The sequence below is a fragment of the Cyanistes caeruleus genome, unplaced genomic scaffold (genome assembly GCF_971803275.1).
Source record: "Cyanistes caeruleus unplaced genomic scaffold, bCyaCae1.hap1.1 HAP1_SCAFFOLD_76, whole genome shotgun sequence".
NCBI lineage: Eukaryota > Metazoa > Chordata > Aves > Passeriformes > Paridae > Cyanistes > Cyanistes caeruleus.
Window position 1 is genome coordinate 81,530 of NW_028255888.1, and position 23,477 is coordinate 105,006.

General features: G+C 52.5%; 1 protein-coding gene across 3 annotated transcripts; it reads right to left on the minus strand.

Moving 5' to 3' along the window:
* Positions 1-7,417: 7,417 nt before the first annotated feature.
* On the minus strand, positions 7,418-14,344 carry LOC147646873 (uncharacterized). 3 transcript variants are annotated; one of them, XM_086872693.1, is made up of 14 exons: positions 14,082-14,300; positions 13,654-13,725; positions 13,494-13,565; positions 13,340-13,405; positions 12,781-12,888; positions 12,080-12,151; positions 11,920-11,991; positions 11,734-11,832; positions 11,175-11,282; positions 10,818-10,889; positions 10,117-10,194; positions 8,911-9,076; positions 8,158-8,381; positions 7,418-7,465 (listed from the first exon to the last, which is right to left on the minus strand). In XM_086872693.1, the coding sequence occupies exons 1-13, from the start codon at positions 14,176-14,178 to the stop codon at positions 8,183-8,185; spliced, it is 1,281 nt and encodes a 426-aa protein (XP_086728819.1). In that variant the 5' UTR covers positions 14,179-14,300; the 3' UTR covers positions 7,418-7,465; positions 8,158-8,182. The 3 variants fall into 3 exon arrangements, with proteins under 3 accessions (XP_086728819.1, XP_086728818.1, XP_086728820.1); XM_086872692.1 differs by lacking the exon at positions 7,418-7,465 and having other exon boundaries at positions 7,659-8,381; positions 14,082-14,302; XM_086872694.1 differs by lacking the exons at positions 7,418-7,465; positions 11,175-11,282 and having other exon boundaries at positions 7,659-8,381; positions 14,082-14,344.
* Between the last annotated feature and the right edge of the window lie 9,133 nt (positions 14,345-23,477).

The window sequence follows — 23,477 nt, forward strand, 5'->3', positions numbered from 1 at the left end:
TTAGGAATGGCGAGGAGTACGACACTGACTCCCTTGGCTGCATTGTCCAAGAGAGCAAAGTTTATTATTCTTAATCTTCTTTTATACACATGTTTGAGAAGGTCTGAGAGGTAAAACTCCCATTGCTCATTAAAGGTACACATCACCATCATTGGTTAAGTGGAACACCAGCCCTCGATTAAACAACACCTGCCAACTGGTGTCCTTTAACAAGGACTGTTGGGATTCCTTCTTATGCTTTCCCAGGCCAGAGAGAGAAGCCTGTGTGACTCAGTTTCACACAGGCTCTGTGCTCCCTGCCTGCTTTCAGCATCCATACGCATCCAGTGCATTTGGTTGGAATGTTATCCTTTTTTTCGCTTCTTAAAAATTCTTTTCCCAGTTCCTCTGTGCTTGTTTCCATGACAATTTCCTCATTCCCTGCACTATTCGGTATTTTTCCAGATCCAGATTGTGTACTGCCCCCCCCCGCCCCTCCCAGACCCCTGAAATCACAAAAAAAAAATCCCCAAAAATCTCAGCAGACTGAATCAGCACAACTTGTATCAGCACCATCACCGGAGTGTTCTTAGACAAACAGGCAGATTATTTGGGATGAGCATCCACTATCACCATCAGCAGATCCATGAATTCCTGCAATGTGGAGCTGGAAAAAAACTGCTAAAATTGTGATTTTGCCATTCTGGGAGTGTTTTGGAGCCCAGGTTTATTCCCATGGGAAATAAAATCCTTCCTGGTTTGAACCAATCCATTTGGAAGGCTGCACACGGCTCACCTGGACTGGGAACAACTGGGGAAAAAATGGGAAAATCATGGATTACAAACATGATAGCTCCATCCCTCTGGAATGCTGCACATGGCTCACCTGGGCTGGGAAAAAGCAGAAAAATCTTGGATCACACACCTGAGGGAGGGGTCTGTTAATCCTGGCTCATCCCACAAACTTCCATTCCTCAATCAGGGAAGGATGGATTAGGGAAATCCCCTGTCCAGGAGGACCAATCGCACCTCCCAAAAAAGCATTTCCTTCTTTTTCCAATTCCAGGAACTGAAATCCTGGATTATTTCCCATCAGGAAATGGGGTTAATTAAAGATCAGGTTTTTTCCCAGCATTCCGGTCTTAAGCACTCCAGCGATTCTGCTATTCTCTATCCCTGGTGTGATTCAGAGGGTTGGGATCTCCTGGAAAAGGGGATTGATGGTTTGTTCCTTGGAAACCCCAGGGCTCTGGTCCTGGCACATCCTGGCATTCTCACCCCCCTCAGATAAACCTGCTCCAGTTAGGAGCCCCAGGGAAGCATCAGAGCAGCCGGCTGTCAGGAACAAGGCAAATCAAGCCTGGGGGCTGCTCATGGAGCTGGATCAAGATGCACCTGGGAGCCCTCAGCAATCCAGCCAGCACCACATGGGCAGGAGGACACAGATGGTGCTGTCAGGCTGGGACAGGGCTTGTGCCTTCAGCAGAACCACCAAAGGCCAAGGGGCTTCTGGCCAGTTTTCCTGCACCACTGCACACCTGGGCAGATTGCTGAGCACAAAGACCCTTTTCCCCCTCTTCCCCTATGCCCTGCAGACCCTGGGCAGCAAAAGAACAGTCTTGCAGTCTGTTTATTAGAACACATCTTTTATTTATACACTACAGAAAAATGATAAAAGAACAGTCTTGAAATAAATGGAGAATGCCTGCTGGATCAGGTGGCCACAGCAGACAGAGCCTCCCAGATCAGGTCCCTGTGGAGCTCCAGCAGCACAGCCAGGCACAGCCCCACGGACGAGGCCGTGTTCTTTTCCCAGCTGTGCATCTCTTTAAATACCTTCATGCAGTCTTTGGTTATTTCACTAATGGTGTGGGTGGGATTCTTATTTTTCTTTTTGAGAATTTCTTGGAAGGCTTCCTGATACAAAATGAAGGTGCCATCACTGATCTTTGATGGGATAATATCTTCCTAGTGTTTTTTCAACTGCTTTATTTTGGTTTCTTTACGCTTTGATGGCTTTTGAATTTTTTCCTGTGGCTGCTCTTCTGTTTTTCTGTTAGTTTGTAATCCAATTGAGGCTTGTTGTTTTAACATCAGATAGCATCTCTTGTCACTGATTTGTTTTGCAGTTTTGGATGGGATGTGTTCAGCAATCAGTTTATTAATGTTTTTATTACCCTCATATTGTTTTATTAGTTGGATTAGCAGATTTTCCTCCTCTTCACTCCAGCATTTCTTGTGGGCTCCTCTTGCTGATGTTTCTTTTGGTCTCATGGCTTCTAGCCTCTCCTGGTTTCTGACTGCTGGATGTGCAATTCTTTTATGTTGTCCCAGTCCAATTTTAGTTTGAAAACTCATCTGGCATACATTGCAGGGCCATTTTCCTGGGGATGGTTTTTTTATTTTACCTTTGCATTTTGGATAGTGGCAGGCAATGCTGTGAAAATTTGTATTTTCCAAATCACATTTGGTGCATTTAAATTTGCATTCTCTAATTCCATGTGCTCTGAGTAAATGTTCAATTAATCCAGGCATTTTATTCGTTTTAATACCGCAGCACGGGCAGGGTGGATTCTCATCTGGAACTGATATGACAGGGCAGTCTTCTGATTCCCCATTGTTTGGTGGTTGAATAGCGGTTTCCTCTGGCTCTGATAAAACTGCTGCTTCTTCCTGGGTGGGTGGGGGTGTGGCAGTCCTTTCCTGGCTCTTATCAATCCCGTTATCATCTAGAGATAAGGAAGTCATTGTATCATCACAGTACACATCAGGGTATTCCTCCAGCCCCTCCCGCCCCACACAATGGGCATTACATTCTTCGGCACAATGCATCGAGTTGTAGAACTCCAGTTTTAAACTTTTCCAAACCTCCCTTCCCAATTCTGAGGGTTTAAAATTTGGGGTTTGTGGCGATTTTATATACCAGTCTTTAAAATTAGTTTGAGTTGCCGTGGACACACGGAGTAGCTTTAAAGCCTTTACCGTGGTGCCCTTTCAAAGTAAAACTAAGTCCAATTGAGGGAATATTGACTAACAGCACCCCCTCAAGCGCTGTCAGCTTTGCCCAACTTGATCGCGGGCTCGGTTTCAGGCAGGGAGCTTTTAAGGAGCTTCTGCCGATAACTTTTCGACGCAAAATCGTGAAACTGCACTTTGGGTGGCGAGTCCAAAGGCAGGGAGGCAGTGAAAAACACAACCTCACTCACACTGGGGCAGAAATCAGCTAGTTACCCTTGCGGGTATCCAGCGGGACCACGAGGAGGTCTGATTTCAGCGGCTAAGCCCAGTTAGGAATGCAAACTTACCTCTGTTAAGAGTCATAGTGACTCGACTCGAGTCGCCGGCAGAGGCGGCGAGCGGGCGGCCGCTTGCACAGGCCGGCAACGGGGCGTCCCCACCCCGCGGGGAGCAGACACGGCACCAGCCAGCAAGCGGCACCTCGGGGCGGACAGCGGGGAAAAGGAAGCAGGCGGAAGCGGGCGGTGGGACGCGGCTGGAAGCCGCCGGCCCCCGGCGTGACTCGACTCGAATCCCCGGCAGAGGCGGCGAGCGGGCGGCCGCTTGCACAGGCCGGCTCTTCGGCGGTCCGCGCAGGTCTTTGGCCCCGGGCCCGCCTCCGGGGGCTCGCCGGGCGGCCCCGCCCTCTGACGTCACCCTGCCTTGGCACCGCCTTCTGGGCTTTCCCCGCCCCCCTGCGGCTTGGGTTCGGGCCGCCGCCGTCGGCCCCTCCCCGCCCACGGCCCAGGCGGCTCCTCAAGCGGCCGGCCGCTCGGCACCGCGACAACGCCTGCGGGGGCTGAGGAGCGGGCCGACGGGACCGCCGGCGGCCTGAGGCTCGGTCTCCTCCCTTTCCGAGGAAGCTTTCTCGCCGGCGCTCTCTCGGAGGCTTTCGCTCCGACGGCGGCTTCCTTCCCGCTCGCCCCCGGCCGGCCCCACCGAAACCTGCAGGCGGACGGCAGCCCCGCTGACCGAGCCGGCCGGGCAGAAACCGAGGCGGGAGCAGGGCCGCCATCTGCTCGGGCCCAGACGCGGGAGGGAGCGCCGCCGGCTTCTGAGGGCTCCCTCCTTCCCTCTCAGGGAGACGCGAAGGCGGCGAGGCGCTCAGGCCGATAGGGGAGAGCCGCTCGACGCGTCACACGGCGGCCCGCCGGCCGACAGCAGGTCTGCCCAGCGGGCGGCCGACAGCAGCCACCAAAGGCCGCTCGCGTGCCACTGGGCTCCACCCCAAAGGCCGCCAACTGCCGAGGGCCGCTGTCCTGGTTTAGGGCAAATTTGGGAGAAAACCTCCAATGGGCCTCCCCCCGGGAAGCAAACCCAGGTGGCCCTTTTCTCCCACCCCTCAACCGGTTCGGAAGAGATTTCTCTGAAAGAAGTTGGAAAATCCTGTTTATTTCACAGGCACAGCTCTACCCAGCACAAGAATGAACGATATCAAATTACAAAACCTCTCGCCATTCAGAAGAGATGACAAACTTCAGAGGGTCTCTTTCCTGTGGGTGTTCGCTCTGTTATCAGTCCCTCTGGTGCTGGAAAATGCCGCTGCCCAAGCTGGGCTCCCGGTAGTCCACGGGTGCAAGCTCCCGGTGCTCCCCCGAGTCCCCAGTCCAGAGCAGGTTCGATTCGTTTCAGAAAAAGGGAAAGAAAACAGTCCAGGAAGACCTCTCTGCTCCGGCTAGTTGGAAAGCCAAGGCGATCTGTGTCTTGTTGTCTGTCTGTGCTGTAGTCAAAACTCCCGATGTGGGGGGAGCAAGTACAGTCTGATAACAGGTTCGGTGCTTCTTTTCCACTCACTTTTACTCTTAGATGGAATTTTAAGAATACAAAACCTGTGTCTGGGTTAGGTGGACGAATGGGGATACAATTTAACATCATAATCAACCCAGGACACGGGGGGTCCCTCAATTTTTTTTTCCTGGAAGTTCACCCCCTCCCCCAATGTTTCCTCCATCCCCCTCCCCCCAAACTGAGGTGAGAAAATGTTTTTTTTAAATTTTTTCTGGCTTTTTTTTTTTTTTTTACCTTCCCCCCCCTTTTTTTTTCCTTTTTTCATCTTTTTATTTATTTACACTTAATTTGGGGGGCCAAGGGGCAGGAATTTTGGGGTGGGGTCACCTGGGGGGACAGGAAACAGGGAGACCCCCCTCCCCAAAAAAACGGGAAAAATCCTGAAATTTCTGGTGTTTCTCCCCCCACCCAAGGTATGAAAAAATTTATGTTCTCAGATTTTTGGTGATTTTTGGGGAGAGAGTTGCAGTTTTGGTGGAGGTTTTGGGAAGGCTTCCTGTTTTTTGGGGAGTTCTCCCAGGATTTGGGGTGGAATTGGAGAAATTTGGGGGTTCAGGGAGAAATTTGGGGTTTTGGGGTGAAACTCTGAAGGTCCTGGGGGGAATTTTGGGGTTTTAGGGCAAGAATTTAAGGATTTTTTTCTAACATTTGGGTGTCTGGGGAGGAAGTTTGGGGCTTTGGGGAGAACTTTGGGGTTTTTAGGGAGAGGATTTGGGATTTGGGGAAAAAAATTGGGGATTTGGGGGGGAAAATTTGATGGTTTTGGGGGGAAATTCAGGGGTCCTGGTGGAGTTCTGATTTTGGGAAGGGGATTTGGGGAGGATTTTTTGTCTTTTGGGGGAATTTCCATTGATGGGGAGAGGTCCTAATCCCAGTGAGGAGGGGCATTTTGGGGAGGCCTGAATTTGGGGAGGGGTCTCAGGGAGGATTTCTGATTTTGGAGTGAGATTTGGGGGATTTTCCAGCAATGGGGAGGTGTCTTGGGGGTGGGATTTGGGGAGGGGTCTCATTGGGGCACCATCCTGAGCTGGAAGCGGGGGAGATGTTGGGAGTGGAATTTGGGGAGCGTAATAAATGGAAATGATTTGTGCTAACTAAATTGTAACTATTTGGAAAGTTATTATTAGAAGCAATCAAGGGAATTGGTGATACAAGGCAGATGTACCCCTTTGCAGATGTTACGTGTTGAAATTAAGGTACAGGATGTAGTTTTGAGGTAAGTGGTGTCCCAAGAAGAAATCAACCTTGAGATGGATAAAGTTGGAACAACTTTAGGCATAGGCCTGAAGATTATGAAGTGTAAGACTAATTAGTGGAACACAATGCTTATTTACATAACACTTAGTACCCATGCAAAACCTGTAAGGTTATCCAGAGGACAATGAGGATGAGTGTAAGCCTTCATCCAAAATACCATCGAAAGGAGACTGAAGACCCCCTAGCAACAAGTGAGGCTTGCACCATGAAGAATAGTGATGTAAAATTAAAGAATCAAAAATAGGAAGAGACTTAGGGGAAACATTAATGAATATGTATAAGCATACAGTATATAAGTTTAGTTTGAATTGCTTTGTTTTGGTACGTGAGGCAGGGTGAGAAGCCCTGCCCATACCCCAGTCAGTTTTGCTCATGCTTTAATCATACTCAATTACTAGCAAATTATATTCACATATATATATATATATATGAAGATATTCACTAAATTGTACTCTTTTACTGAATTGTTTTCCTTTTATACCAAATTTCTATTCAATCCACTAAATAGTATTATTTTATTATATTGCATCCTTGTATTCAATTCACTAAGTTGTATAATTTTTTCCCTTGTTATTTAATTGCTGTTAACTCAATAGATCTTGTTGTCTGATTTTAATTTCATTTACAACAGCACCAAGAAGAAAAGGGGCTTACTGAGAGCAAGCAAACTTAATCCTCTGCCAGGACACAAATTTAGAGGCCAAAAAATTAAAAAACCCCACAGCATCAGCCCAGCTTCCCAGTGAGAAGGGTTGGAACTCTCTGCCCTCAACACTTCCCCAGCAGGTTTACAAAGGTAACTGGGATCTAAGCTGTGCCCTCTGAACCAACAGAGCCAGCCTCCCTTCAAGCTGAAAAGCCACGGCCCCAGTTATAGCCCTGGGTGCCTCCTGTGCCCCAGAGAATGGCCCGGCTCACCCGGCCCAGCCTGGCCCGAGCAGCCCGGACTGGCCTCAAGGGATGGGCTCCACCTGCCCGCTGTGCCCACAGGCCGGGCCCAAGGGCTCACAAGAGGCTTCCTCCCAGCTCTGCAAAACCTTGGCCAAGACTGTCCCCTTTGCTGTGCTGAGAAGAGTAAAAAACCCTCTCAATTTAACCCCACTGCACTCCTCATGGGGAATCCCTGCACACCTTAGGAGAGAGCCCAAATTTTCCCTGTGTGCCTCATGAGGTGCAGGCCCAGGTGATGCCACTGAAGGAAATGTGCCCTCACAGCCCAGGGATGCTCAGCACGGGTTCCCCCAGCGCCTCGGGGCCCCACCGCTGGTCACGGCAGCCCCTGCCTGGCTCCTGCCTGCCCACACCATGGTCAGCCCTGCCTGCTCCTGGACATGGAGCTCAGCCGAGGCTGGTGCCATGTGGGCTTTGCTGGTGGTACCAGCCAGACACTGGGGTGACAGCTCCATCTCTTTATTTGAACAAAAAACATGGGCCAACCCCTGCTCTGGTGTCGCTGCCTGCTCGGCCCTTCACGCCCCGGCTAGCTTGTGCCAAGCGTCGGCGGCAGGAGTGGGGAACCAGGTGAGCACTATGTGGCTCGACCTGGAACCTCTAGAGCTCCTTTGGGCTTGGGCTCTATAGTATGCAGGGCGACACGAGGTGAAGTAAAGGGAGAGAGAGTGCTCGGAGTCCTCCAATTTCCCAGGAACAAGTTTATTCCAGCAGGTGCAGGGAGAAGGCGATGAGGGACAGGGCTGGGATCTCAAGGAGAAAGTCCGAGCCGAGCCCCTGGGCACCTCTGTGCACCAGGTTTTAAAGCCCGTGGGCGGCTCATACAACAACCAATAATATTGCAGCAGGGGAGGTGTTGTGGGAAGGGGTTACAATACACAAATCCAATGGTAGGGACTTGGGGGAGGTAGGATAGCTATACAACCAATAGGGCATCGAGTAAGGGATGATGAGCAGGGAAGGAACCAGAACAAAAGGTGTGGTGTACATAGATTGATAGGGCTTGGGGGTAGGACCAAAGTGATGGATGGGGAACAATCTGGAAAGAGGGGAGAGGTTTACAATGACAGGCAACTGGGAACAAACTATATCGGGATAGTGGGGAGTAACTGGGGCAAACCAACTCTAAACTCAATGAAGGTGAACAAACATACTTAATGAAGGTAAACTAACAGGCGGCAACACTCTGGTGGACAGGGGCTGCCCAATTTCAGTCCTGGCCAGGGAACAGGGCCAGGGGGCTCAGGGGCAGAGGGTCTCGCTTGGGAGGTGTGGGTCTTGGGATGCCCTCAAGACGGGGTTGCAGCTGCAGCACAGCAGATAGGGAGAGATGTGGAGAGCGAGGATAACAGGTCAGCTTCTCAGACACTGGAATCTTTGGCTGCTCTTCTGAAGCTGCAGAGGTGCTCCTGTGGAGAGAGGAGGTGGCTGAGGCCCCCAGCTACTGCTGGCACTCAGGGACCCTCCTGAACAGCAGGGCCCAGAGCGGCCAAGGCTCCCCAGCACCACTGGAGCTGCTGGCACAGCTTGGCCCAGCTGGACAGCTGCCCCTCAAGGCCCCAGCGAGCAGGGGATGGCTCTGGGCAGGGTCCCTGGCCGGGAGCGGGCCCCAGAGCACCTCTGCCTTTCAAGGGCAATCTCGTCCCCGCTCTTTCTCCTGCCCACCTTGCTTTGCCTCTGCCCACTGCTCCTGGGGCTGCTCTTGGCCAGGCAGCCTCAGTGGGAGCCAGCACTGGCTGCAGCCCCAGCGGGCTCCCCAGGACAAGGCCCAGCAATTAAGAGGCCAATGAAAGGCCTGGGCAGCAGCAGAACTCTCAGCAGAGTTATTTGGGCAACCAAGGCCTACCCACAAGTGCACAGCAGCCTCACTGGGAATGTTTCCTGACTATGAGCAGCCTTTCAAGAAGCTGTTTGAGGCTGAGATCGCAAAACACTCACCGTTTTCCCTTCCAGCAATACCAGATTCCGGCACAGCACATCATCAGGAAAACTGCTCCACCAGCCACAATGGCCATTAACTTAATCAAACCATCTGTTCCCTGGTAGAAAACTCTTCTCATGCTCTCCCAGATCTTCTGAGCATGTGCTGTGGTGCCAGCTGCATCTGTGGGAGCAATGGGCAGCGTGAGCCTTTGCTGTGCTCCACTGCTGAGCTGGCAGCACGCTGGATACAGCCAGGACGTTCTCTGTTTCCCCCAGAGCTGGGGCCTGCAGGCACCTTGCCACCCCTTGGCACAAGACTGCTCAACCCCCTGAGCTCGAATGGCACAATTTCTCTGTGCTGTGCTGGTCTTCTCCAGGCAATACTTGTCAAAGACATGGATAAGGATCAGGAAAATGCCCACGGTTTTGGAAATGCTCCAGGGCCACCCCTCTTCCAAACAGACCCTAAACCTGAACTAGCCTGAGACTGGAAATTTTCAGGGGATCTCAAGGTGTGCGTGCCCCATGGTGCAGTTTGGGTTCCCTGTCACCTGATGCCAAATGCTTTCCTGCAGAGGCTGGGGAGAAGCTGCAGCCAGGCCAGGCTGGGAAACAGCCCTGTAGGCCATGAAAGCAGCAGTGGGGCAGCAAGGCTGCCATGGATCCCTTCCTGCTGTACCGGGCACGGCGTGTCCAGGTGTGCAGAGAAAGCCCCTGGCTGCTGAGTGTCAGGAGGAGGCTGAGGGACATGGACCCACCATGGCGTCCCTCCAGATCATTCAGGACTATGTCCAGGTATTTGAGTTCCCCCATTGCTACATTACTATCTCCTATAGGTTTGTCCTTCTTTCTCAGGGGACCATTATATAAAGTATTTGCATTTCTCAGGAATGGATCCCACAGAACCAGTGGTCAGCCTGTGGGATCAGCAGGGAGGCACCACACACCCCAGCGATGGGAGCTGGGCTTGCTGGCAGAATTTAGCTCAGGAGCTGGGAAAGTCCTCCCTGCAGACACACCTATAACTCAACAGCCACAGAAGCTTCAGTCATGTCTGCTGATCTGCACAGGCAGCACTGAGCCACAGGAGCAGTGAGAGGATCACGCAGGGTGAGGGCACAACCATGCACGGCTCTGTCCTGGCACCTGCAGAGATGCCACCGTGGCCAAGCCTTGGGCTCTGAGCTGGCGGCTCTCCCAGGGGGAAAGGCCTTGACCTACCCTCATAATCTTCCTCATCATCAGGCTCAGTAACTGATATGGATTGGGAATCCGGATCATCTTCATCATCAGGTTCATCTGCAAAGAAAGTCAGGACAGAACAACTCCCGTGACACTGCTGAAGATTCTTCTTCAGGCTGGAGTGGCAGTGAGTACACCCAGGTGACTGCTGCCCTCCAAGGCACTTCCTCATCTCTGCTTTCAACTCAGTAGCAAGGGCAGGGGGACCACGTGCCTGCAGTGGGCCCACAGTGGGATGGAAGGAGCCCCTTGCACGGCAGTCAGGGGAGAAAGGACTCCCTGGAGCTGCCAGCAGCTCTGAACTGAGCCTCAAGCAGGGCCAGGGCTTGGCAGCTGGAGCAGGAGCATCTCAGGTTCCCTGGGGCCAGAAAGGAGCCACACAAGGCAGAGCCCCAGGGCACAGCCCTGAGCCCAGCCCTTCCCTCTCTGCTCTTCTCCGTGGCTGTACAGAGCACACGGAAGGAGACACTGGCATTACACACAGGAAGAGGATTGACAGCTAAATGCTCCTTCCTCCCACTGACAGCAATGCTGTGGGATCACTCAGGGCTCCAGAAGGGAGCAGGGCAAGGTTTCCAGAATCCGTCAACCTTCAGACTCTTGAGGGAAATGGCACATGAGTGAGCTTTTGCCACCTTGACACGGATTGTTCTGTGCGGAAAGGGACATTGAGAACTTGCCTCCAGCATCTGGCAAGGTCTTCAAACCGCCATTTACCAGCACTTCCAGATGCTCCATGTCACCATCCCAATCTAGAAGGGAGAACAGATCAGAACCATTCCATGGTGTGCTGGGATCCCTTTCTGCCTTAGGGAACTGGGCACTGCAAGGAGGTCACGTAAGGCCGTGGGAGCCAGATGTCAATGGACATGGCCAAAGCTGCAGAGAGGCCTGAGGAAAGCTCTGGACTGGCTCTGGACATTCTCAACACCTTTTCCATGCTCTGTGCAAAATCCCTGAAAGGCAGGCACTGCCAAGGAGCAGAGATTTACATCTGAAGCCTCAGCAGGGCTCAGGCCCAGAGGCCCAGCAATTACCTCCTGGGACTGTGCCTGGCATGGCCTCCCTTCCTGCAGCAGAGGCTGCCCATGAGCCACTTCTTCCTCCGGGAAATGGCACCTTCAGCACAGCCTTTGGGTTCATCTCTGGAGGAAGGAAGAGCCACAGCTGGATCAGATAGAACCATTCCCCATTGAGGAGGTGGCATGTTCAAGTGGCAATATTTGTTAAAGTCATGGTTAAGGATCAGGAGAAAGGCCAGGTTATTTGGGCTGGCCAGGGCCCTCCCTCCTCCAAACAGCCCCTACACCTGATCTAGCCCAAGACCAGGAAATTGCAAGGGATCTCAGGGTGTGCATGGCCCATGCTGCAGTTTGGGCTCCCTGTCAGCTGATGCCAAATGCCTTCCTGCAGGGACTGGGGAGAAGCTGCAGCCAGGCCAGGCTGGGAAACAGCCCTGTAGGCCGTGAAAGCAGCAGTGGGACAGCGAGGCTGACATGGATGCCTTCCTGCTGTGCCAGCCATAGCATGTCCAGATGTGCAGAGAAAGCCCCCGGCTGCTGAGTCACAGGAGAAGGCTGAGGGACATGGACTCACTATGGCGTCTCTCCAGTTCACTCAACATCTTATCCATGTGTTTGGATGTCTCCAGCGACTTACTATCCTCTGTAGGTTTGTTCCTCCCTCTCGGAGAACCTTAACAGAAAGTATTTCCATTTCAGATGTATGGATCCCATAGAACCAGGGCTCAGCCTGTGGGATCAGCAGGGACACACCACTCACCCCTGTGATGGGAGCTGGGCTTGCGTGCAGCAACCAGAAAAGGAGCTTGAAATGTCCTTGATGCAGACACACCTGTAACTCAACAGCCACAGAAGCTTCTGTCACCTGGTTTGTGACAGGTTGTCAATGATTATTTCTTGTTGGGACAGTGAGAACATACCTGCATGGGGCTCCAGAGGCTTAAAATCTTCATGCAGCCAAGCTGCTGGAGGAGCCTTCCTACCACCCTCATCTGGAAGGGAGCACAGATCAGAACCATTCCATGGTGTGCTGGGACCCCCTTCTGCATTAGGAAACTGGGCACTGCAAGGGGGTCGGGGGATGGCCATGGGAGCCAGATGTCAGTGGACATGGCCAAAGCTGCAGAGGGGCCTGGGGAGCTCTGGGCTGGCTCTGGACACTCTCCACCTTCTTTGCAGGCCCTGTGCAATATCCCTGGTGGGGCAGCGGCACCAGCCCAGGGCCCAGGGGCTCTCCCTGCCACAGAGGAAACCATTAAGCCCTGGGCCAAACTGCAGCATTCAGTGCCACAGACATCCCTACCTCCGTCCTGCCCTCTCTCCTGCCCTCCGTCCTTCAGCTGGGACAGCTCCCCCAGCCCAAGGGGACAGAGCCAGGCCCTCTCAGGGCACACTGGAGCTTTACCCTCCCCTCAGCCCTTTCCCCACCATGGGCATTCCTTGCAGCCGCTGCCAGGTTTTGGGATGTGTCTCCCATGGAGGGACTTCAGCAGAACTGCTCAGTAGCCGAGTGCCCTGAGCCTGCTCAGGATAATTCCTCTGCACTGTGCTCACAAAGCCAAGCAACAGAGATGGCAGCTCAAGCCTCAGCAGGGCTCAGGCCCAGAGGCACAGCAATTACCTCCTGGGACTGTGCCTGGCATGGCCTCCCTTCCTGCAGCAGAGGCTGCCCATGAGCCACTGCTTCCTCCGGGAAACGCTGCCTTCAGCACAGCCTTAGGGTTCATCTCTGGAGAAAAGAAGAGCCACAGCTGGATCAGGTGGGGCTGTTCCCCAACAGGAAGGTGGCATCTTCAAAAGGCAATACTTGTCCAAGTCATGAATAAGGTTCAGGAAGCCATCAAAACTTCGGAGCCAGGCCAGGGCCTTCCCTCCTCCAAAGAGCTGCCATTCCACATCTACCCCAAGACTGGGAAATTGCAAGGGATCTCTGGCTCTGCATGGCCTGTGCTGCAGTTTGGGCTCCCTGTCAGCTGATGCCAAATGCCTTCCTGCAGAGGCTGGGGAGAAGCTGTAGCCAGGCCAGGCTGGGAAACAGCCCTGCAGGCCAAGAAAGCAGCAGCGGGGCAGCAAGGCTGCCATGGATCCCTTCCCACTGTGCCAGGCACGGCATGTCCAGATGTGCAGAGAAAGCCCCCGGCTGCTGAGTCTCAGGAGAAGGCTGAAGGACATGGACCCACCATAGCGTCTATCCAGTTCACTCAGCATCTTGTCTTCTGTGGGTTTATTCCTCCCTCTCAGAGAACCTTAACAGAAAGTATTTCCATTTCAGATGAATGGATCCCACAGAACCAGGGCTCAAGCCTGTGGGATCAGCAAGGACACACCACTCACCCCCGTGATGGGAGCTGGGCTTGCGTGCAGCAACCAGAAAAGGAGCTTGAAATGTCCTTGATGCAGACACACCTGTAACTCAACAGCCACAGAAGCTTCTGTCACCTGGTTTGTGACAGGTTGTCAATGATTATTTCTTGTTGGGACAGTGAGAACATACCTGCATGGGGCTCCAGAGGCAGAAAATCTTCATGAAGCCAAGCTGCTGGAGAAGCCTTCCTACCACCCTCATCTAGAAGGGAGCACAGATCAGAACCATTCCATGGTGTGCTGGGACCCCCTTCTGCCTTAGGGAACTGGGCACTGCAAGGGGGTTGGGAAAGGCCGTGGGAGCCAGATGTCAATGGACATGGCCAAAGTTGCAGAGGGGCCTGGAGAGCTCTGGGCTGGCTCTGAACACTCTCCACCCTCTTTGCAGGCCCCATGCAACATCCCTGGTGGGGCAGCGGGACCAGCCCAGGGCCCCTGGGGACTCTCTCCCATCCATAGAGGAAACCCTCCCTGAAGCCCTGGGGAAAACCATCCCCAACGCTTCCCAGGGAGAAGGAAGTGCTGTCTCAGGAAAGGGAAGCCAGGCCCTGGGCTCACCTGCTCGCCTTGCTCGCCACGGAGCAGCCTGGGCAGCCCTGTCAGGCAGGGCCACTGCCAGGAGGAGCAGGAGGAAGAGGCGCAGAGCAAAGGCCATGGTGCCTTGTCCACTGCCAGTCCTGCAGCTCTTGCTGCCACCACTGTCCTGACACCGCTGTCCCAATGTCAGCACCGCTGCTGCCGCCGCCGCTGCTGCCACAACAGTCGTGGTCAAGGACTGACTGCTCGGTCCTTGTGGTGCTGTGCAACCACGGGGCTCTGGGACCTCTGTGACCTCAGAGCCTGCTGTGACTTCAGCCTGCTGTCACCCCAGAGACTGCTGTGACCTCATGGCCTTGGCTGTACCCCCCGAGTGTACTCCCATCTGTACTCCAAACTGTACGGGACTGATTGTAAATATTTGACTTCATCAAAGGGTCATTGCTAAACAAAACCTTGGTTTTGCCTGCTGACATTGCTGGTCATGTTCTGTCCCAGGAGATGCTCTTGATGGTTGCCTCTTTTCCTGGGCATGGCACTGGAGGAGGTCCAGGCCCAGGTGATGCCACTGAAGGAAATGTGCCCTCAGCCCAGGGACACTCAACACAGACTCCCCCAGCCCCTCGGGGCCCCGCTGCTGGTCACAGCAGCCCCTGCCTGGCTCCTGCCTGCCCACACCGTGGTCAGCCCCGCCTGCTCCTGGACATGGAGCTCAGCCAGGGCTGGTGCTGTGTGGGCTTTGCTGGTGGTACCAGCCAGACACTGGGGTGACAGCTCCATCTCTTTATTGGAACAGAAGAGCTGTGTCAGGCCCTGCCCTGGCAGGAGGGACCCACCTTCAGTCCAGGCCACAGAGCAGGGCAGGTCCCTTCAGGGACACAGGGCCTTGCTTTGGGTGGTGGCAGCATCTGCACAGCAGCAAGCTGGTAATGCAGCTGTGACAGGGACATCACGTATGGGCATGGAGATGTGAAATGTGTGGTGCAGGTGTCCCTGAGGGAGGTGTTTGGCTTTTCCTGTGAAGCTGCAGAGGGGAACCTGTTGAGAGAGGAGTTGGCTGAGGCCCCAGCTGCAGCTGGCACACAGGGACCCTCTTGCACACTGGGAGATTCTCACTGTGCTCAAAGTTTCCCTCTGAAGACTAAGAGGTGAATGTGGATGGGCTTAGCAACTGGTCTGCAGGCCAAACAATTGAGGTAGCAAAAGAAGAAATTGAGAAAATACAGGTTTATCCATAGCAAGGAAGAAAGCAAGGCCGTTAGCATGGAAACCAATAAAAAGGTGCATAAGGCGTATTTGCAGTGGTAATAAATGGAATTGGTTTGTGCTAACTAAATTGTAGCTGTTATTAAAGTTATTATTAGAAACAATCAAGAATCAGTGTTACAAAGCAGATGTGCCCCTTTGCAGATGTTACATGTCAAAATTAAGGTACAGGATGTAGTTTAGAAGATAAATGGTGTCTCAAGACCAAAATGGCCTTGAGATGGACCAAAATTAGAACAAATTTAAGCATTGGACGTAAGGACTAGTAAATATAAGGCTAATTAGTAGATTAATATAACACAAGGCTTAGTACGCACATACAAACCTGTAAGGTTATCCAAAGGACCATGAGGATGAGGAGAAGCCTTTGCCAAAAGACCACCAAAAGAAGACTGAAGACCTCCTAACAACAAGTGAGGCATGTGCCGTGAAGGAAAATGATGTAAAGTCAGAAAAATCAGAAATAGGAGGAAACTTACAGGAAACATTAATGAATATGTATAAGCATACAGTATATGAGTTTAGCTTGAAGTGCTTTGTTTTGAACGTGAAAGAGGGTGGGAAGCCTCCGTACCCTGGACGGTTTTGCTTATGCTTTAATCATACTTAATTGCTAGTAGATTATATATATAAATTTTAATTTTTTATTAAACTGTATTATTTTACTAAACTGTATTCTTTTATACCACATTACTATTCACTTTAGTAAATGGTATTCATTTTTAATTAAACTGCCATTAAGCCAAGGGACCTAGTTGTCAAAATTCTAATTTCATTTATAACAATATTTTAGCAAAGAAAGCTGGTACAACAACATTGGTATTTAAAAAACATGACGCAATATGAGCTATATTAAAAAAGAAGGCACCTTACAGTGACAACATTCTACTGTTCAAACTGTAAAACATCTTTGTGTACTGATCAGGAGGTCAGGATTTACTCTTTACAATCCTGATGCTGAATGTCTCCTTAGGCTGTCTGGCCACAGAGAAGAATGAATCCCTTGCAGGCTGCCCCTGTTTGGACAACCTGCTCCTCACCCCGAGCCTCAGCATGTCTGACATGGCCCACCTGGGACAGACATCCCAAAACATTGATAACATTTCTCTTTAGAATTTTTCTTTATCATTAAAATCTAATTAATTAAAAAAATAAAATTTTATTATTTTATAATAATATTGTTCTGTATTTTTAGAACCTAATTTTTATATTTATATGAAAGAATTGATACATTTTTAGCAACTAAAAACATTATCATTCCTTGGTCAAAGTACCACAATTCCCTTCATTAATTAATTGATCACTATTTATCCCTCTTTATGCTAATTTGTCCTACTTTTAGTCCTTTGATCATATTTTTTAATCATTTTCTCAGACAGGGTAAAAGGGACCACTTTGGGGTCCATGGAAACTTTTCTGGGGAACATTTGGAGCAGTTTTGTGTCTGGAGACGGAATTTAGAGAGAACTTGGTGGTCTGGAGGACACTTGGGGGAGCCAGGTGGGCACTTAGGGATTCTGTGGGACAATTCGTGGTCTGGGGGAGCACTTGGGCATCCAGGGCGGCTCTTGGAAGTCAGGGAGGGGAATCTGGGGATACTTCGGGGTCTGGGCGAGCACTTGGGGGGCTGTAACAGGGAATCTATGGGTCGCGGGGGATGATGTGAGTTGTAGGCGCCGGTATAATATGGTTTAATGGGGCCGCGGAGCATCACGGGAGTTATAGGCGCATCTCCAGTGGATTCCGGTGGGGCGTGGGGCATGACGGGAGATGGAGTCCCAGCTGGAATAGCGCTCTATGGGTTCCGCGGAGCATGATGGGAGCTGTAGTCCCGGAAGTGGCTCGGAAGGCACGTTTGGCGGTGTGGGGAAGCACTTGGAGAGCACTTCTGCGTCCGAGCCGTGGCTGCAGGTCCTCGGGGCGAATGTATACGGCTCGGGAGCACTTGGGGGGAACCTGGGGAGGTCTAACTGGGCCCTTTTGGGCAGGGGACACGGCAGGAGGTTTGGGCGCGGAACTGTGTTCTGGGATGATGGGAGATGAATTCCCAGCCGTGTCTGGAAGGGGCATCTGTTGGGTCGGGAGCATTCAGGGATCCAGGGATGCTTTGGAGGGTCCTGAACGGGTGCTGAGTGAACACTTGGGGATCCTGGAGGGTTTGGGGCACACTTATGGGACATATGGGGGGCGATACTGGGGTTCTGGGGAGCGCAGGGCATATTCCCAGTTTCTCCCAGTTCCTTCCAGCATGATCCCATTTGATCTCAACTCTCCCAGTCAGCCTCAGCACGATCCCATTCACTCCCAGTATATCACATTTGCCCCCAACCTGGTCTCAATTGCCCCCTGCAGCCTCCTACTCACTGCCAGTATCTTCCCAGTATGATGCCAGTATGATCTGTCTCCCTCAGTGTGATCGCAGTCTCTCCTGGCATGGTCCCAGCTGCTCCCAGTATCATCCCAGTATGATGTCAGTACACAGCCAGTGCAATCTCAGCCACTGCCAGGACGATCCCAGGATGATCCCAGTACAAATCAGTCCCTGCCAGTGCTGCCACTCCTGGGATCCCCCAGCCCTCTCTGTGTTCCCCCCTCCCGCATCTTCCCAGAGGAGCCTCAAGGGCTGGCAGTCCCCAGCCAGGGTCCCCAGCCAGCCCCAGGTTGGATCTGCAGCCCCCAATTTTCCCAATCTCCCAGCGGGTGGGAGCAGCGGAGAGCCCCACGCTGCCCATCCCGACCTGTCCCGGCTCCATCCCCGCTCCTGCCGTGGGCTGTGAGGGGTTTGGGAATGGGTCACTGAGGTTGTCACTGCTCCTGGGGGAGGAGGGGGAGGGATGGAAGAGGAGGGACAAAGGAAGATCATAGAAAGGAGAAGGAACCACAAATTCACGGGACCCTCAACAGCCTGGAGAGGGGCAGGGGGGAATCCTTGGACCCCCTGCACTCCAAAGCAGAGCATCAGGGGAGAAGGGGCCATGGGAATCCAAAAAGCCCCACCATCCCTAAATGAGGAGATGGAAACAGGGGAAACTTTTTGGATTCCTGGCACTCCCAGTAGCCTGAAAAGGGCAGGGACTGAGCAGACAGGGGAACCTGAGTGCAAGTGTAACCCCCAGCAGCTGAGACAGGGAGGAACCCCTGAACACCAAAGGCGAGAGACCAGAGATGGAGAGCTCCTGGGAGGCAATTTCAGGGCTGAATTTTGGTGTTTGGGAGGTTTTTATGGGCCCCAGATGACCGGTGACTTCTAGAGATGGACTTGGACCGAGAGACATTCAAAGTCAATGTACTCTTCCCCTATTTTACCCATACCAGGATTTCCCAATCCTAAACCTTGTCCGGATGGAGAAGGAGGCTGTGAGAAAGAGGAAGATGCCCCAGGAAACCCAAGTAGGTGAGGAGGAAGTCAGTGCCCCTTTCCCCCTCTCTCCTGCTCCATCTCCCAGCCCAGCATGGCCCCGGCTGCAGGACAACCCCGCTGCCAACACCGTCCTGCTGGGGACACACTGGGAGGATCTCCTTCCCCTTCCCTCTGGAATGGAGGCAAATCCCATCCTCTCCTTGTCCTTCCTCCCTCAGACAAGGAGCTGAGGATGGAGACCAGAGAGGACAAATCCCTGGGGCAGAACCTCGTGGAAGAGGCCATTTTGAGCAGCTCCACAGTGCAGGAATCCAATGGGGAGGAAAAGCCCCAGAGATCCCGCAGGAGGAGGGGCTCCAAACCCCTTTTCCTCTGAGGAGGAAAGACCCACCCTGTGCAGGGAAGGTGACCAGAGATCCAGCCGGGGCTCTGAGCTGGTGGTCCATGAGCAGCTTCAGGATGGGGAGAAGCCCTATGAGTGCTTGGAGTGTGGGAAGAGCTTCAGCCACAGCAACAGCCTGATCTGCCACCAAATGATCCACACCAGGGAATGGCCCTACAAGTGTGGGAAATGTGGGAAGGGCTTCAGCTGCAACTCCCAGCTCGTCATCCATCAGCACATCCACACTGGGGAGAGGCCCTACGAGTGTGGGGAATGTGGGAAGAGCTTCCGCCAGAGCTTCAGCCTCATTACCCACAAACGCATCCACACTGGGGAACGGCCCTATGAGTGTGGGGAATGTGGGATAACCTTCAGGTGTGGGTCCCAACTGATCATCCACCAGATGATCCACACTGGGGAGAGGCCCTACGAGTGTCCCAAGTGTGGGAAGAGGTTTCAGACCAGCTCCAGTCTCCTCCAGCACCAGCGGATTCACACGGATGAGAGGCCCTTCCGCTGCCCAGAGTGCGGGAAGGGCTTCAAGCAAAGCTCCCACCTCTTCAGGCACTGGCGCATCCACACTGGGGAGAGGCCCTATGAGTGTCCCCAGTGTGGGAAGAGCTTCTCCAAGAGCTGTAGCTTGGCCAGACACCAACTGAGGCACCACTAAGGGAAGCCCTGTGAGTGCCCCGAGTGAAGGAAGAGCTTCATGTGCTGCTCCAGCTCCATCCCCTATGGGAGGCCCCACGCTGGGCAGAGCCCTGATGACCCACGTTTCCCGTGATCTGCATTGGGAAGACAGTGTGTTGGTGGTGATTTTGTTTTGGCTCTAATATTCCTTTGATTCATCTTCATCCCTTTAAAATTTACAAAATTGGAGTAACAATCAACAGATTCATCAAAGGCATCTAAAACCTCACTTTTTACTAGTGCTTCAAGGGAATCTGGGATTCAGGGAGGTACATGGGAGGGTTTTGGGGGTTATTTGGTGTATTTGTCTCCATCTTTTGCCACTCAAGGAGATGAGAGAGTTTGATCTGTCACCTCAAAACCACTCAATGCCCCCCAAAAAATATTCATTCCCACCCACAATTACTGGATTCCACAGGTCCTCAGGGTGTAATGCCTTAAGTTTTAGCTTTCATATTTTTCATATTCTGCGCTGCCTAGGTTTGTAGTTTTGAACTTCATATTAAGTGTTGGTGAGCTCTCTTCACAGAAGAGGTAGACAAAACAATTCCTTTTCTAGCTTGATACTAAGGGCAGTTGTTACAAGTTTCAGGCCCAAAACCATAAACCAGGGTGGACTGAAGAGAGAAAACAAGAAGGACAGGGCTTCGTCATCTGAAGCTGTAATTGGACCATGAACCCAAGTATGGTGATGGACCTCAACTTCTAAAAATGTGAGACCTTGTGATCAGTTGTCCATTTTTGTGACCATTTTTGCTCCATCTTGGGTGTACTTTTGGCCAGGCTCTTGTACTGCCCAAGGTGTATCCTTTAAGGCCTTTAATAAACTTTATTCTTAACTTTGTCTAGCCTCTGTTCTAGGTCAGCCTTCTGAAGGCATCAGGTGGAATGGAGTTGGAAGGGGATTGGGCCAAGTGGGATGCAAATCAGGAGGGGTGAGATGGGCATTGGGTGGGGCAGGATGGATGTGATGGAGTTTGGGAGGTGTGAAATGGGGGAAATAGGGCTTGGGAAGGGGGTCTTGATGTCAAGCAGGGATGGGATGGGTTGGGATTGGGACTGGGGAGGTGGGGTGGGGTCTGCAATGAGACAGTCAAAGTTTGGGGATAATGAACAAAGGGGGAGCCCATTACTGAGTGAGTTTTTGGATATTCCATGTTCCTGCAGAGATTTTGGGGTATCTTATGTTTCTGAGGTGGTTTTGGAGCACTCCCCAAGTCTTAGGGGGTTCCTGAGAGCAGCTCCATGGAGCCCCATTGCCAGGAGTGGTTGCCATGGGCATGAGCTCAGAGCTGTAGCCAGAGTGTGTTGCCTCAGTGCTGGAGAGCAGAGAAATGATGAATGGCTCCAGACATCTCCAGTGTGCGTTTGGTGTCAAGATGAAAAATGAGGGATGAGACCACTATGCTTTGAGATGATTTATTGCTCAAATAGTTCGATAAGAGATCAGTCTCATGGCATGAGATTAGTAGAGGAGAAACAAGTCAGCCATAGCTTGTGGAAGTCAGAGTTTCTTCTCTGCACAGAAATATATAACATTTTGGTCCAATAGGCCAATGGAAAACTGTTCAGACTATTCACTGAGTCCTCATAGAGGTGTAGCGAACGTCGTTTATTTCTATCTTTAGCACACTTTTGTAGGGTCTGACAGGGTTCGCGGGGCTTAACAAGCTACTATTGGTTAACACATATTGTTTACATTCTTTTGCATGTACACCATGCCATTGTTTTTCTTTATTCTCGCTGTTCCAGGAGAGTTTCAAGGACACTGCCTTTAATATTGTCACCTGAATTAAAAGCTGGGCTGTGCAGACAGGCTTTTACTAAAATATCATGCTTTTACTCTATTAAAGTATTTCCCTACATAGGGAATATACATACAGTAAATACAGGATATGTTATAATACACAGAGTCCTAAGATTTTTCTTTTGTTGCCCAGGGTGTGCAGGGCATACGGGAAGAGACGGAAATGGATGCTTGTGCTCAGCAACCTGTCAGGGCATGCCGTGATGCAGGGAAAATGGCCAGAAGCCCCTTGGCTTTTGGTGGTTCTGCTGAAGGCACAAGCCCTGTCCCATCCAGGAAGCGCCATCTGTGTCCTGCTGCCCGTGTGGTGCTGGCTGGGTTGCTGAGGGCTCCCAGGTGCCTCTTGATCCAGCTCCTCTGGAGCTCCTGTGGGGCTGCAGCGCTGCTACTGGGCCAGGCTGGGGGAGACGCTGAGGGAACAGGGCACTGGGAGGCTGTAAATGGATGAGGGGCTGTGCAGGCCCAGACGGGACAAAACCGTGGGAAGGCGTGAGGGGGATGTGTGGAGGCTGGAGGCTCCAAGGGGACAGGAGGCCCCTGAGGGGCCGGGGTGGTGGGAAGACCTGAGGAATTGGGTGTCAGAGGCCATAAGCAGCCCCCGGGCAGCCGCCTTGTTCCTGACACCCGGCTGCTCTGGTGCTTCCACAAAATGTCTCCCAGGCCTGCAGCAGAAGCCCTCGAGGCTGGGACACCAGCCCTCCAGGAGGGTGGGGAAAGCCCAAGGTGCCCAGGCTGGGCTGGCTGGGGACATGGAGGGCAGGGGGGTGCTGCCAGGCCACGGCCACTGGGTGCCTCCAGGAAGGGGCAGTGGGCAGAGGCAGGGCTGGCCACCAGCCCAGGCCCTCACGGCTGCCCAGGCCACGGTGCTGTGACCGAGGCCCCCCTGACACAGAGCTCGGGGCCCACAGAGCTGCTGCCACCATGGGGAGGGTGGCGATGTCTCCTCGAGCAGGGCTGCAGAGTCGCTGCTGCTGAAGAGGCTCTGGAGCCACAGAAACAGCAGCAGAGTGGGCACAGGAACAGCAGCACCCCGAACATCGGCACCTGCACAGTGAGGTGTCCGCAGCAGCCGGGTGCCAAACGGGGAGGCTGTGGGCACAGCTGCCTTTGGTTTGGCAAAAGCCTTCAGCAGAGTTGGCCACAATGGCTTTCTCTTCACTTGCAGCCTCACAGCAACACTTGGCAGCTTCAGCTGCAGCCTGTGCCCGTGACTGACTTGGATGGCCGTGCTTGAGGGTGGGCTCGCCTTCCACACTCAGGTGTCCCAAGGCAGCGGCATTGGTGCCATCGTGAGAGAGAGACACTGATGGGGTTCAAGCCTTGTGCCACACCTGTCCTCCCTCTCCTCTGTGAAGGCATCTTAATGACAGAGGCGTCAGCTCTGAAACTAAACCCTGGACTTGCTTAGAACAAAGGAAGAAGCAGCAGGCACTGAAAAAAAGCAGGGACTTACACAGCTCAGTTTTGCTCTCCACTTGGGGAACCACAGAATTCCAGAGCACTTTGTGTTGCAAAGAATCATAAACATCATCCAGTTCCAACCACCCTGCCATGGGCACAGGTGGTGTGCAGACACAACTGTCACTAGAACTGGAAGAACACTTCTCCATGTTGACCTTTTCTTCTCCTGGATTTCAAGCAAAGATGAAAAAATCATCTGGTGAATCACAAATGAATATTGTAGCTCACAGAATTAGGAGCAGGAGTCTCCAGTGGCCCATGGTGTGTCCATTCAACCATTGTTAGATCGTCCAGTTGGACTCAGCCCGGTGCAGCCTGGGCACAGGCACCAGGCTGGTCCATTTCAGCATCCCCAAGTCTTTGTGGTTCCCTGTGCACCCATTGCCTCCTGAATCCATTCTTGAATTCCCAGTTACTGCTGTGCAGGACATGAGAACACAGGAATAGCTT

Coding starts and splice junctions, on each gene's coding strand:
- LOC147646873 (XM_086872693.1), bottom strand. CDS start 14,178: ATGGCCTTTGCTCTGCGCCTCTTCCTCCTGCTCCTCCTGGCAGTGGCC. Junction 11,992..12,079: donor GCCTCTGGAGCCCCATGCAG/GTATGTTCTCAC, acceptor GTTGAGTTACAG/GTGTGTCTGCATCAAGGACA. Junction 9,077..10,116: donor TGATGAGGAAGATTATGAGG/GTAGGTCAAGGC, acceptor TTGCTCCCACAG/ATGCAGCTGGCACCACAGCA.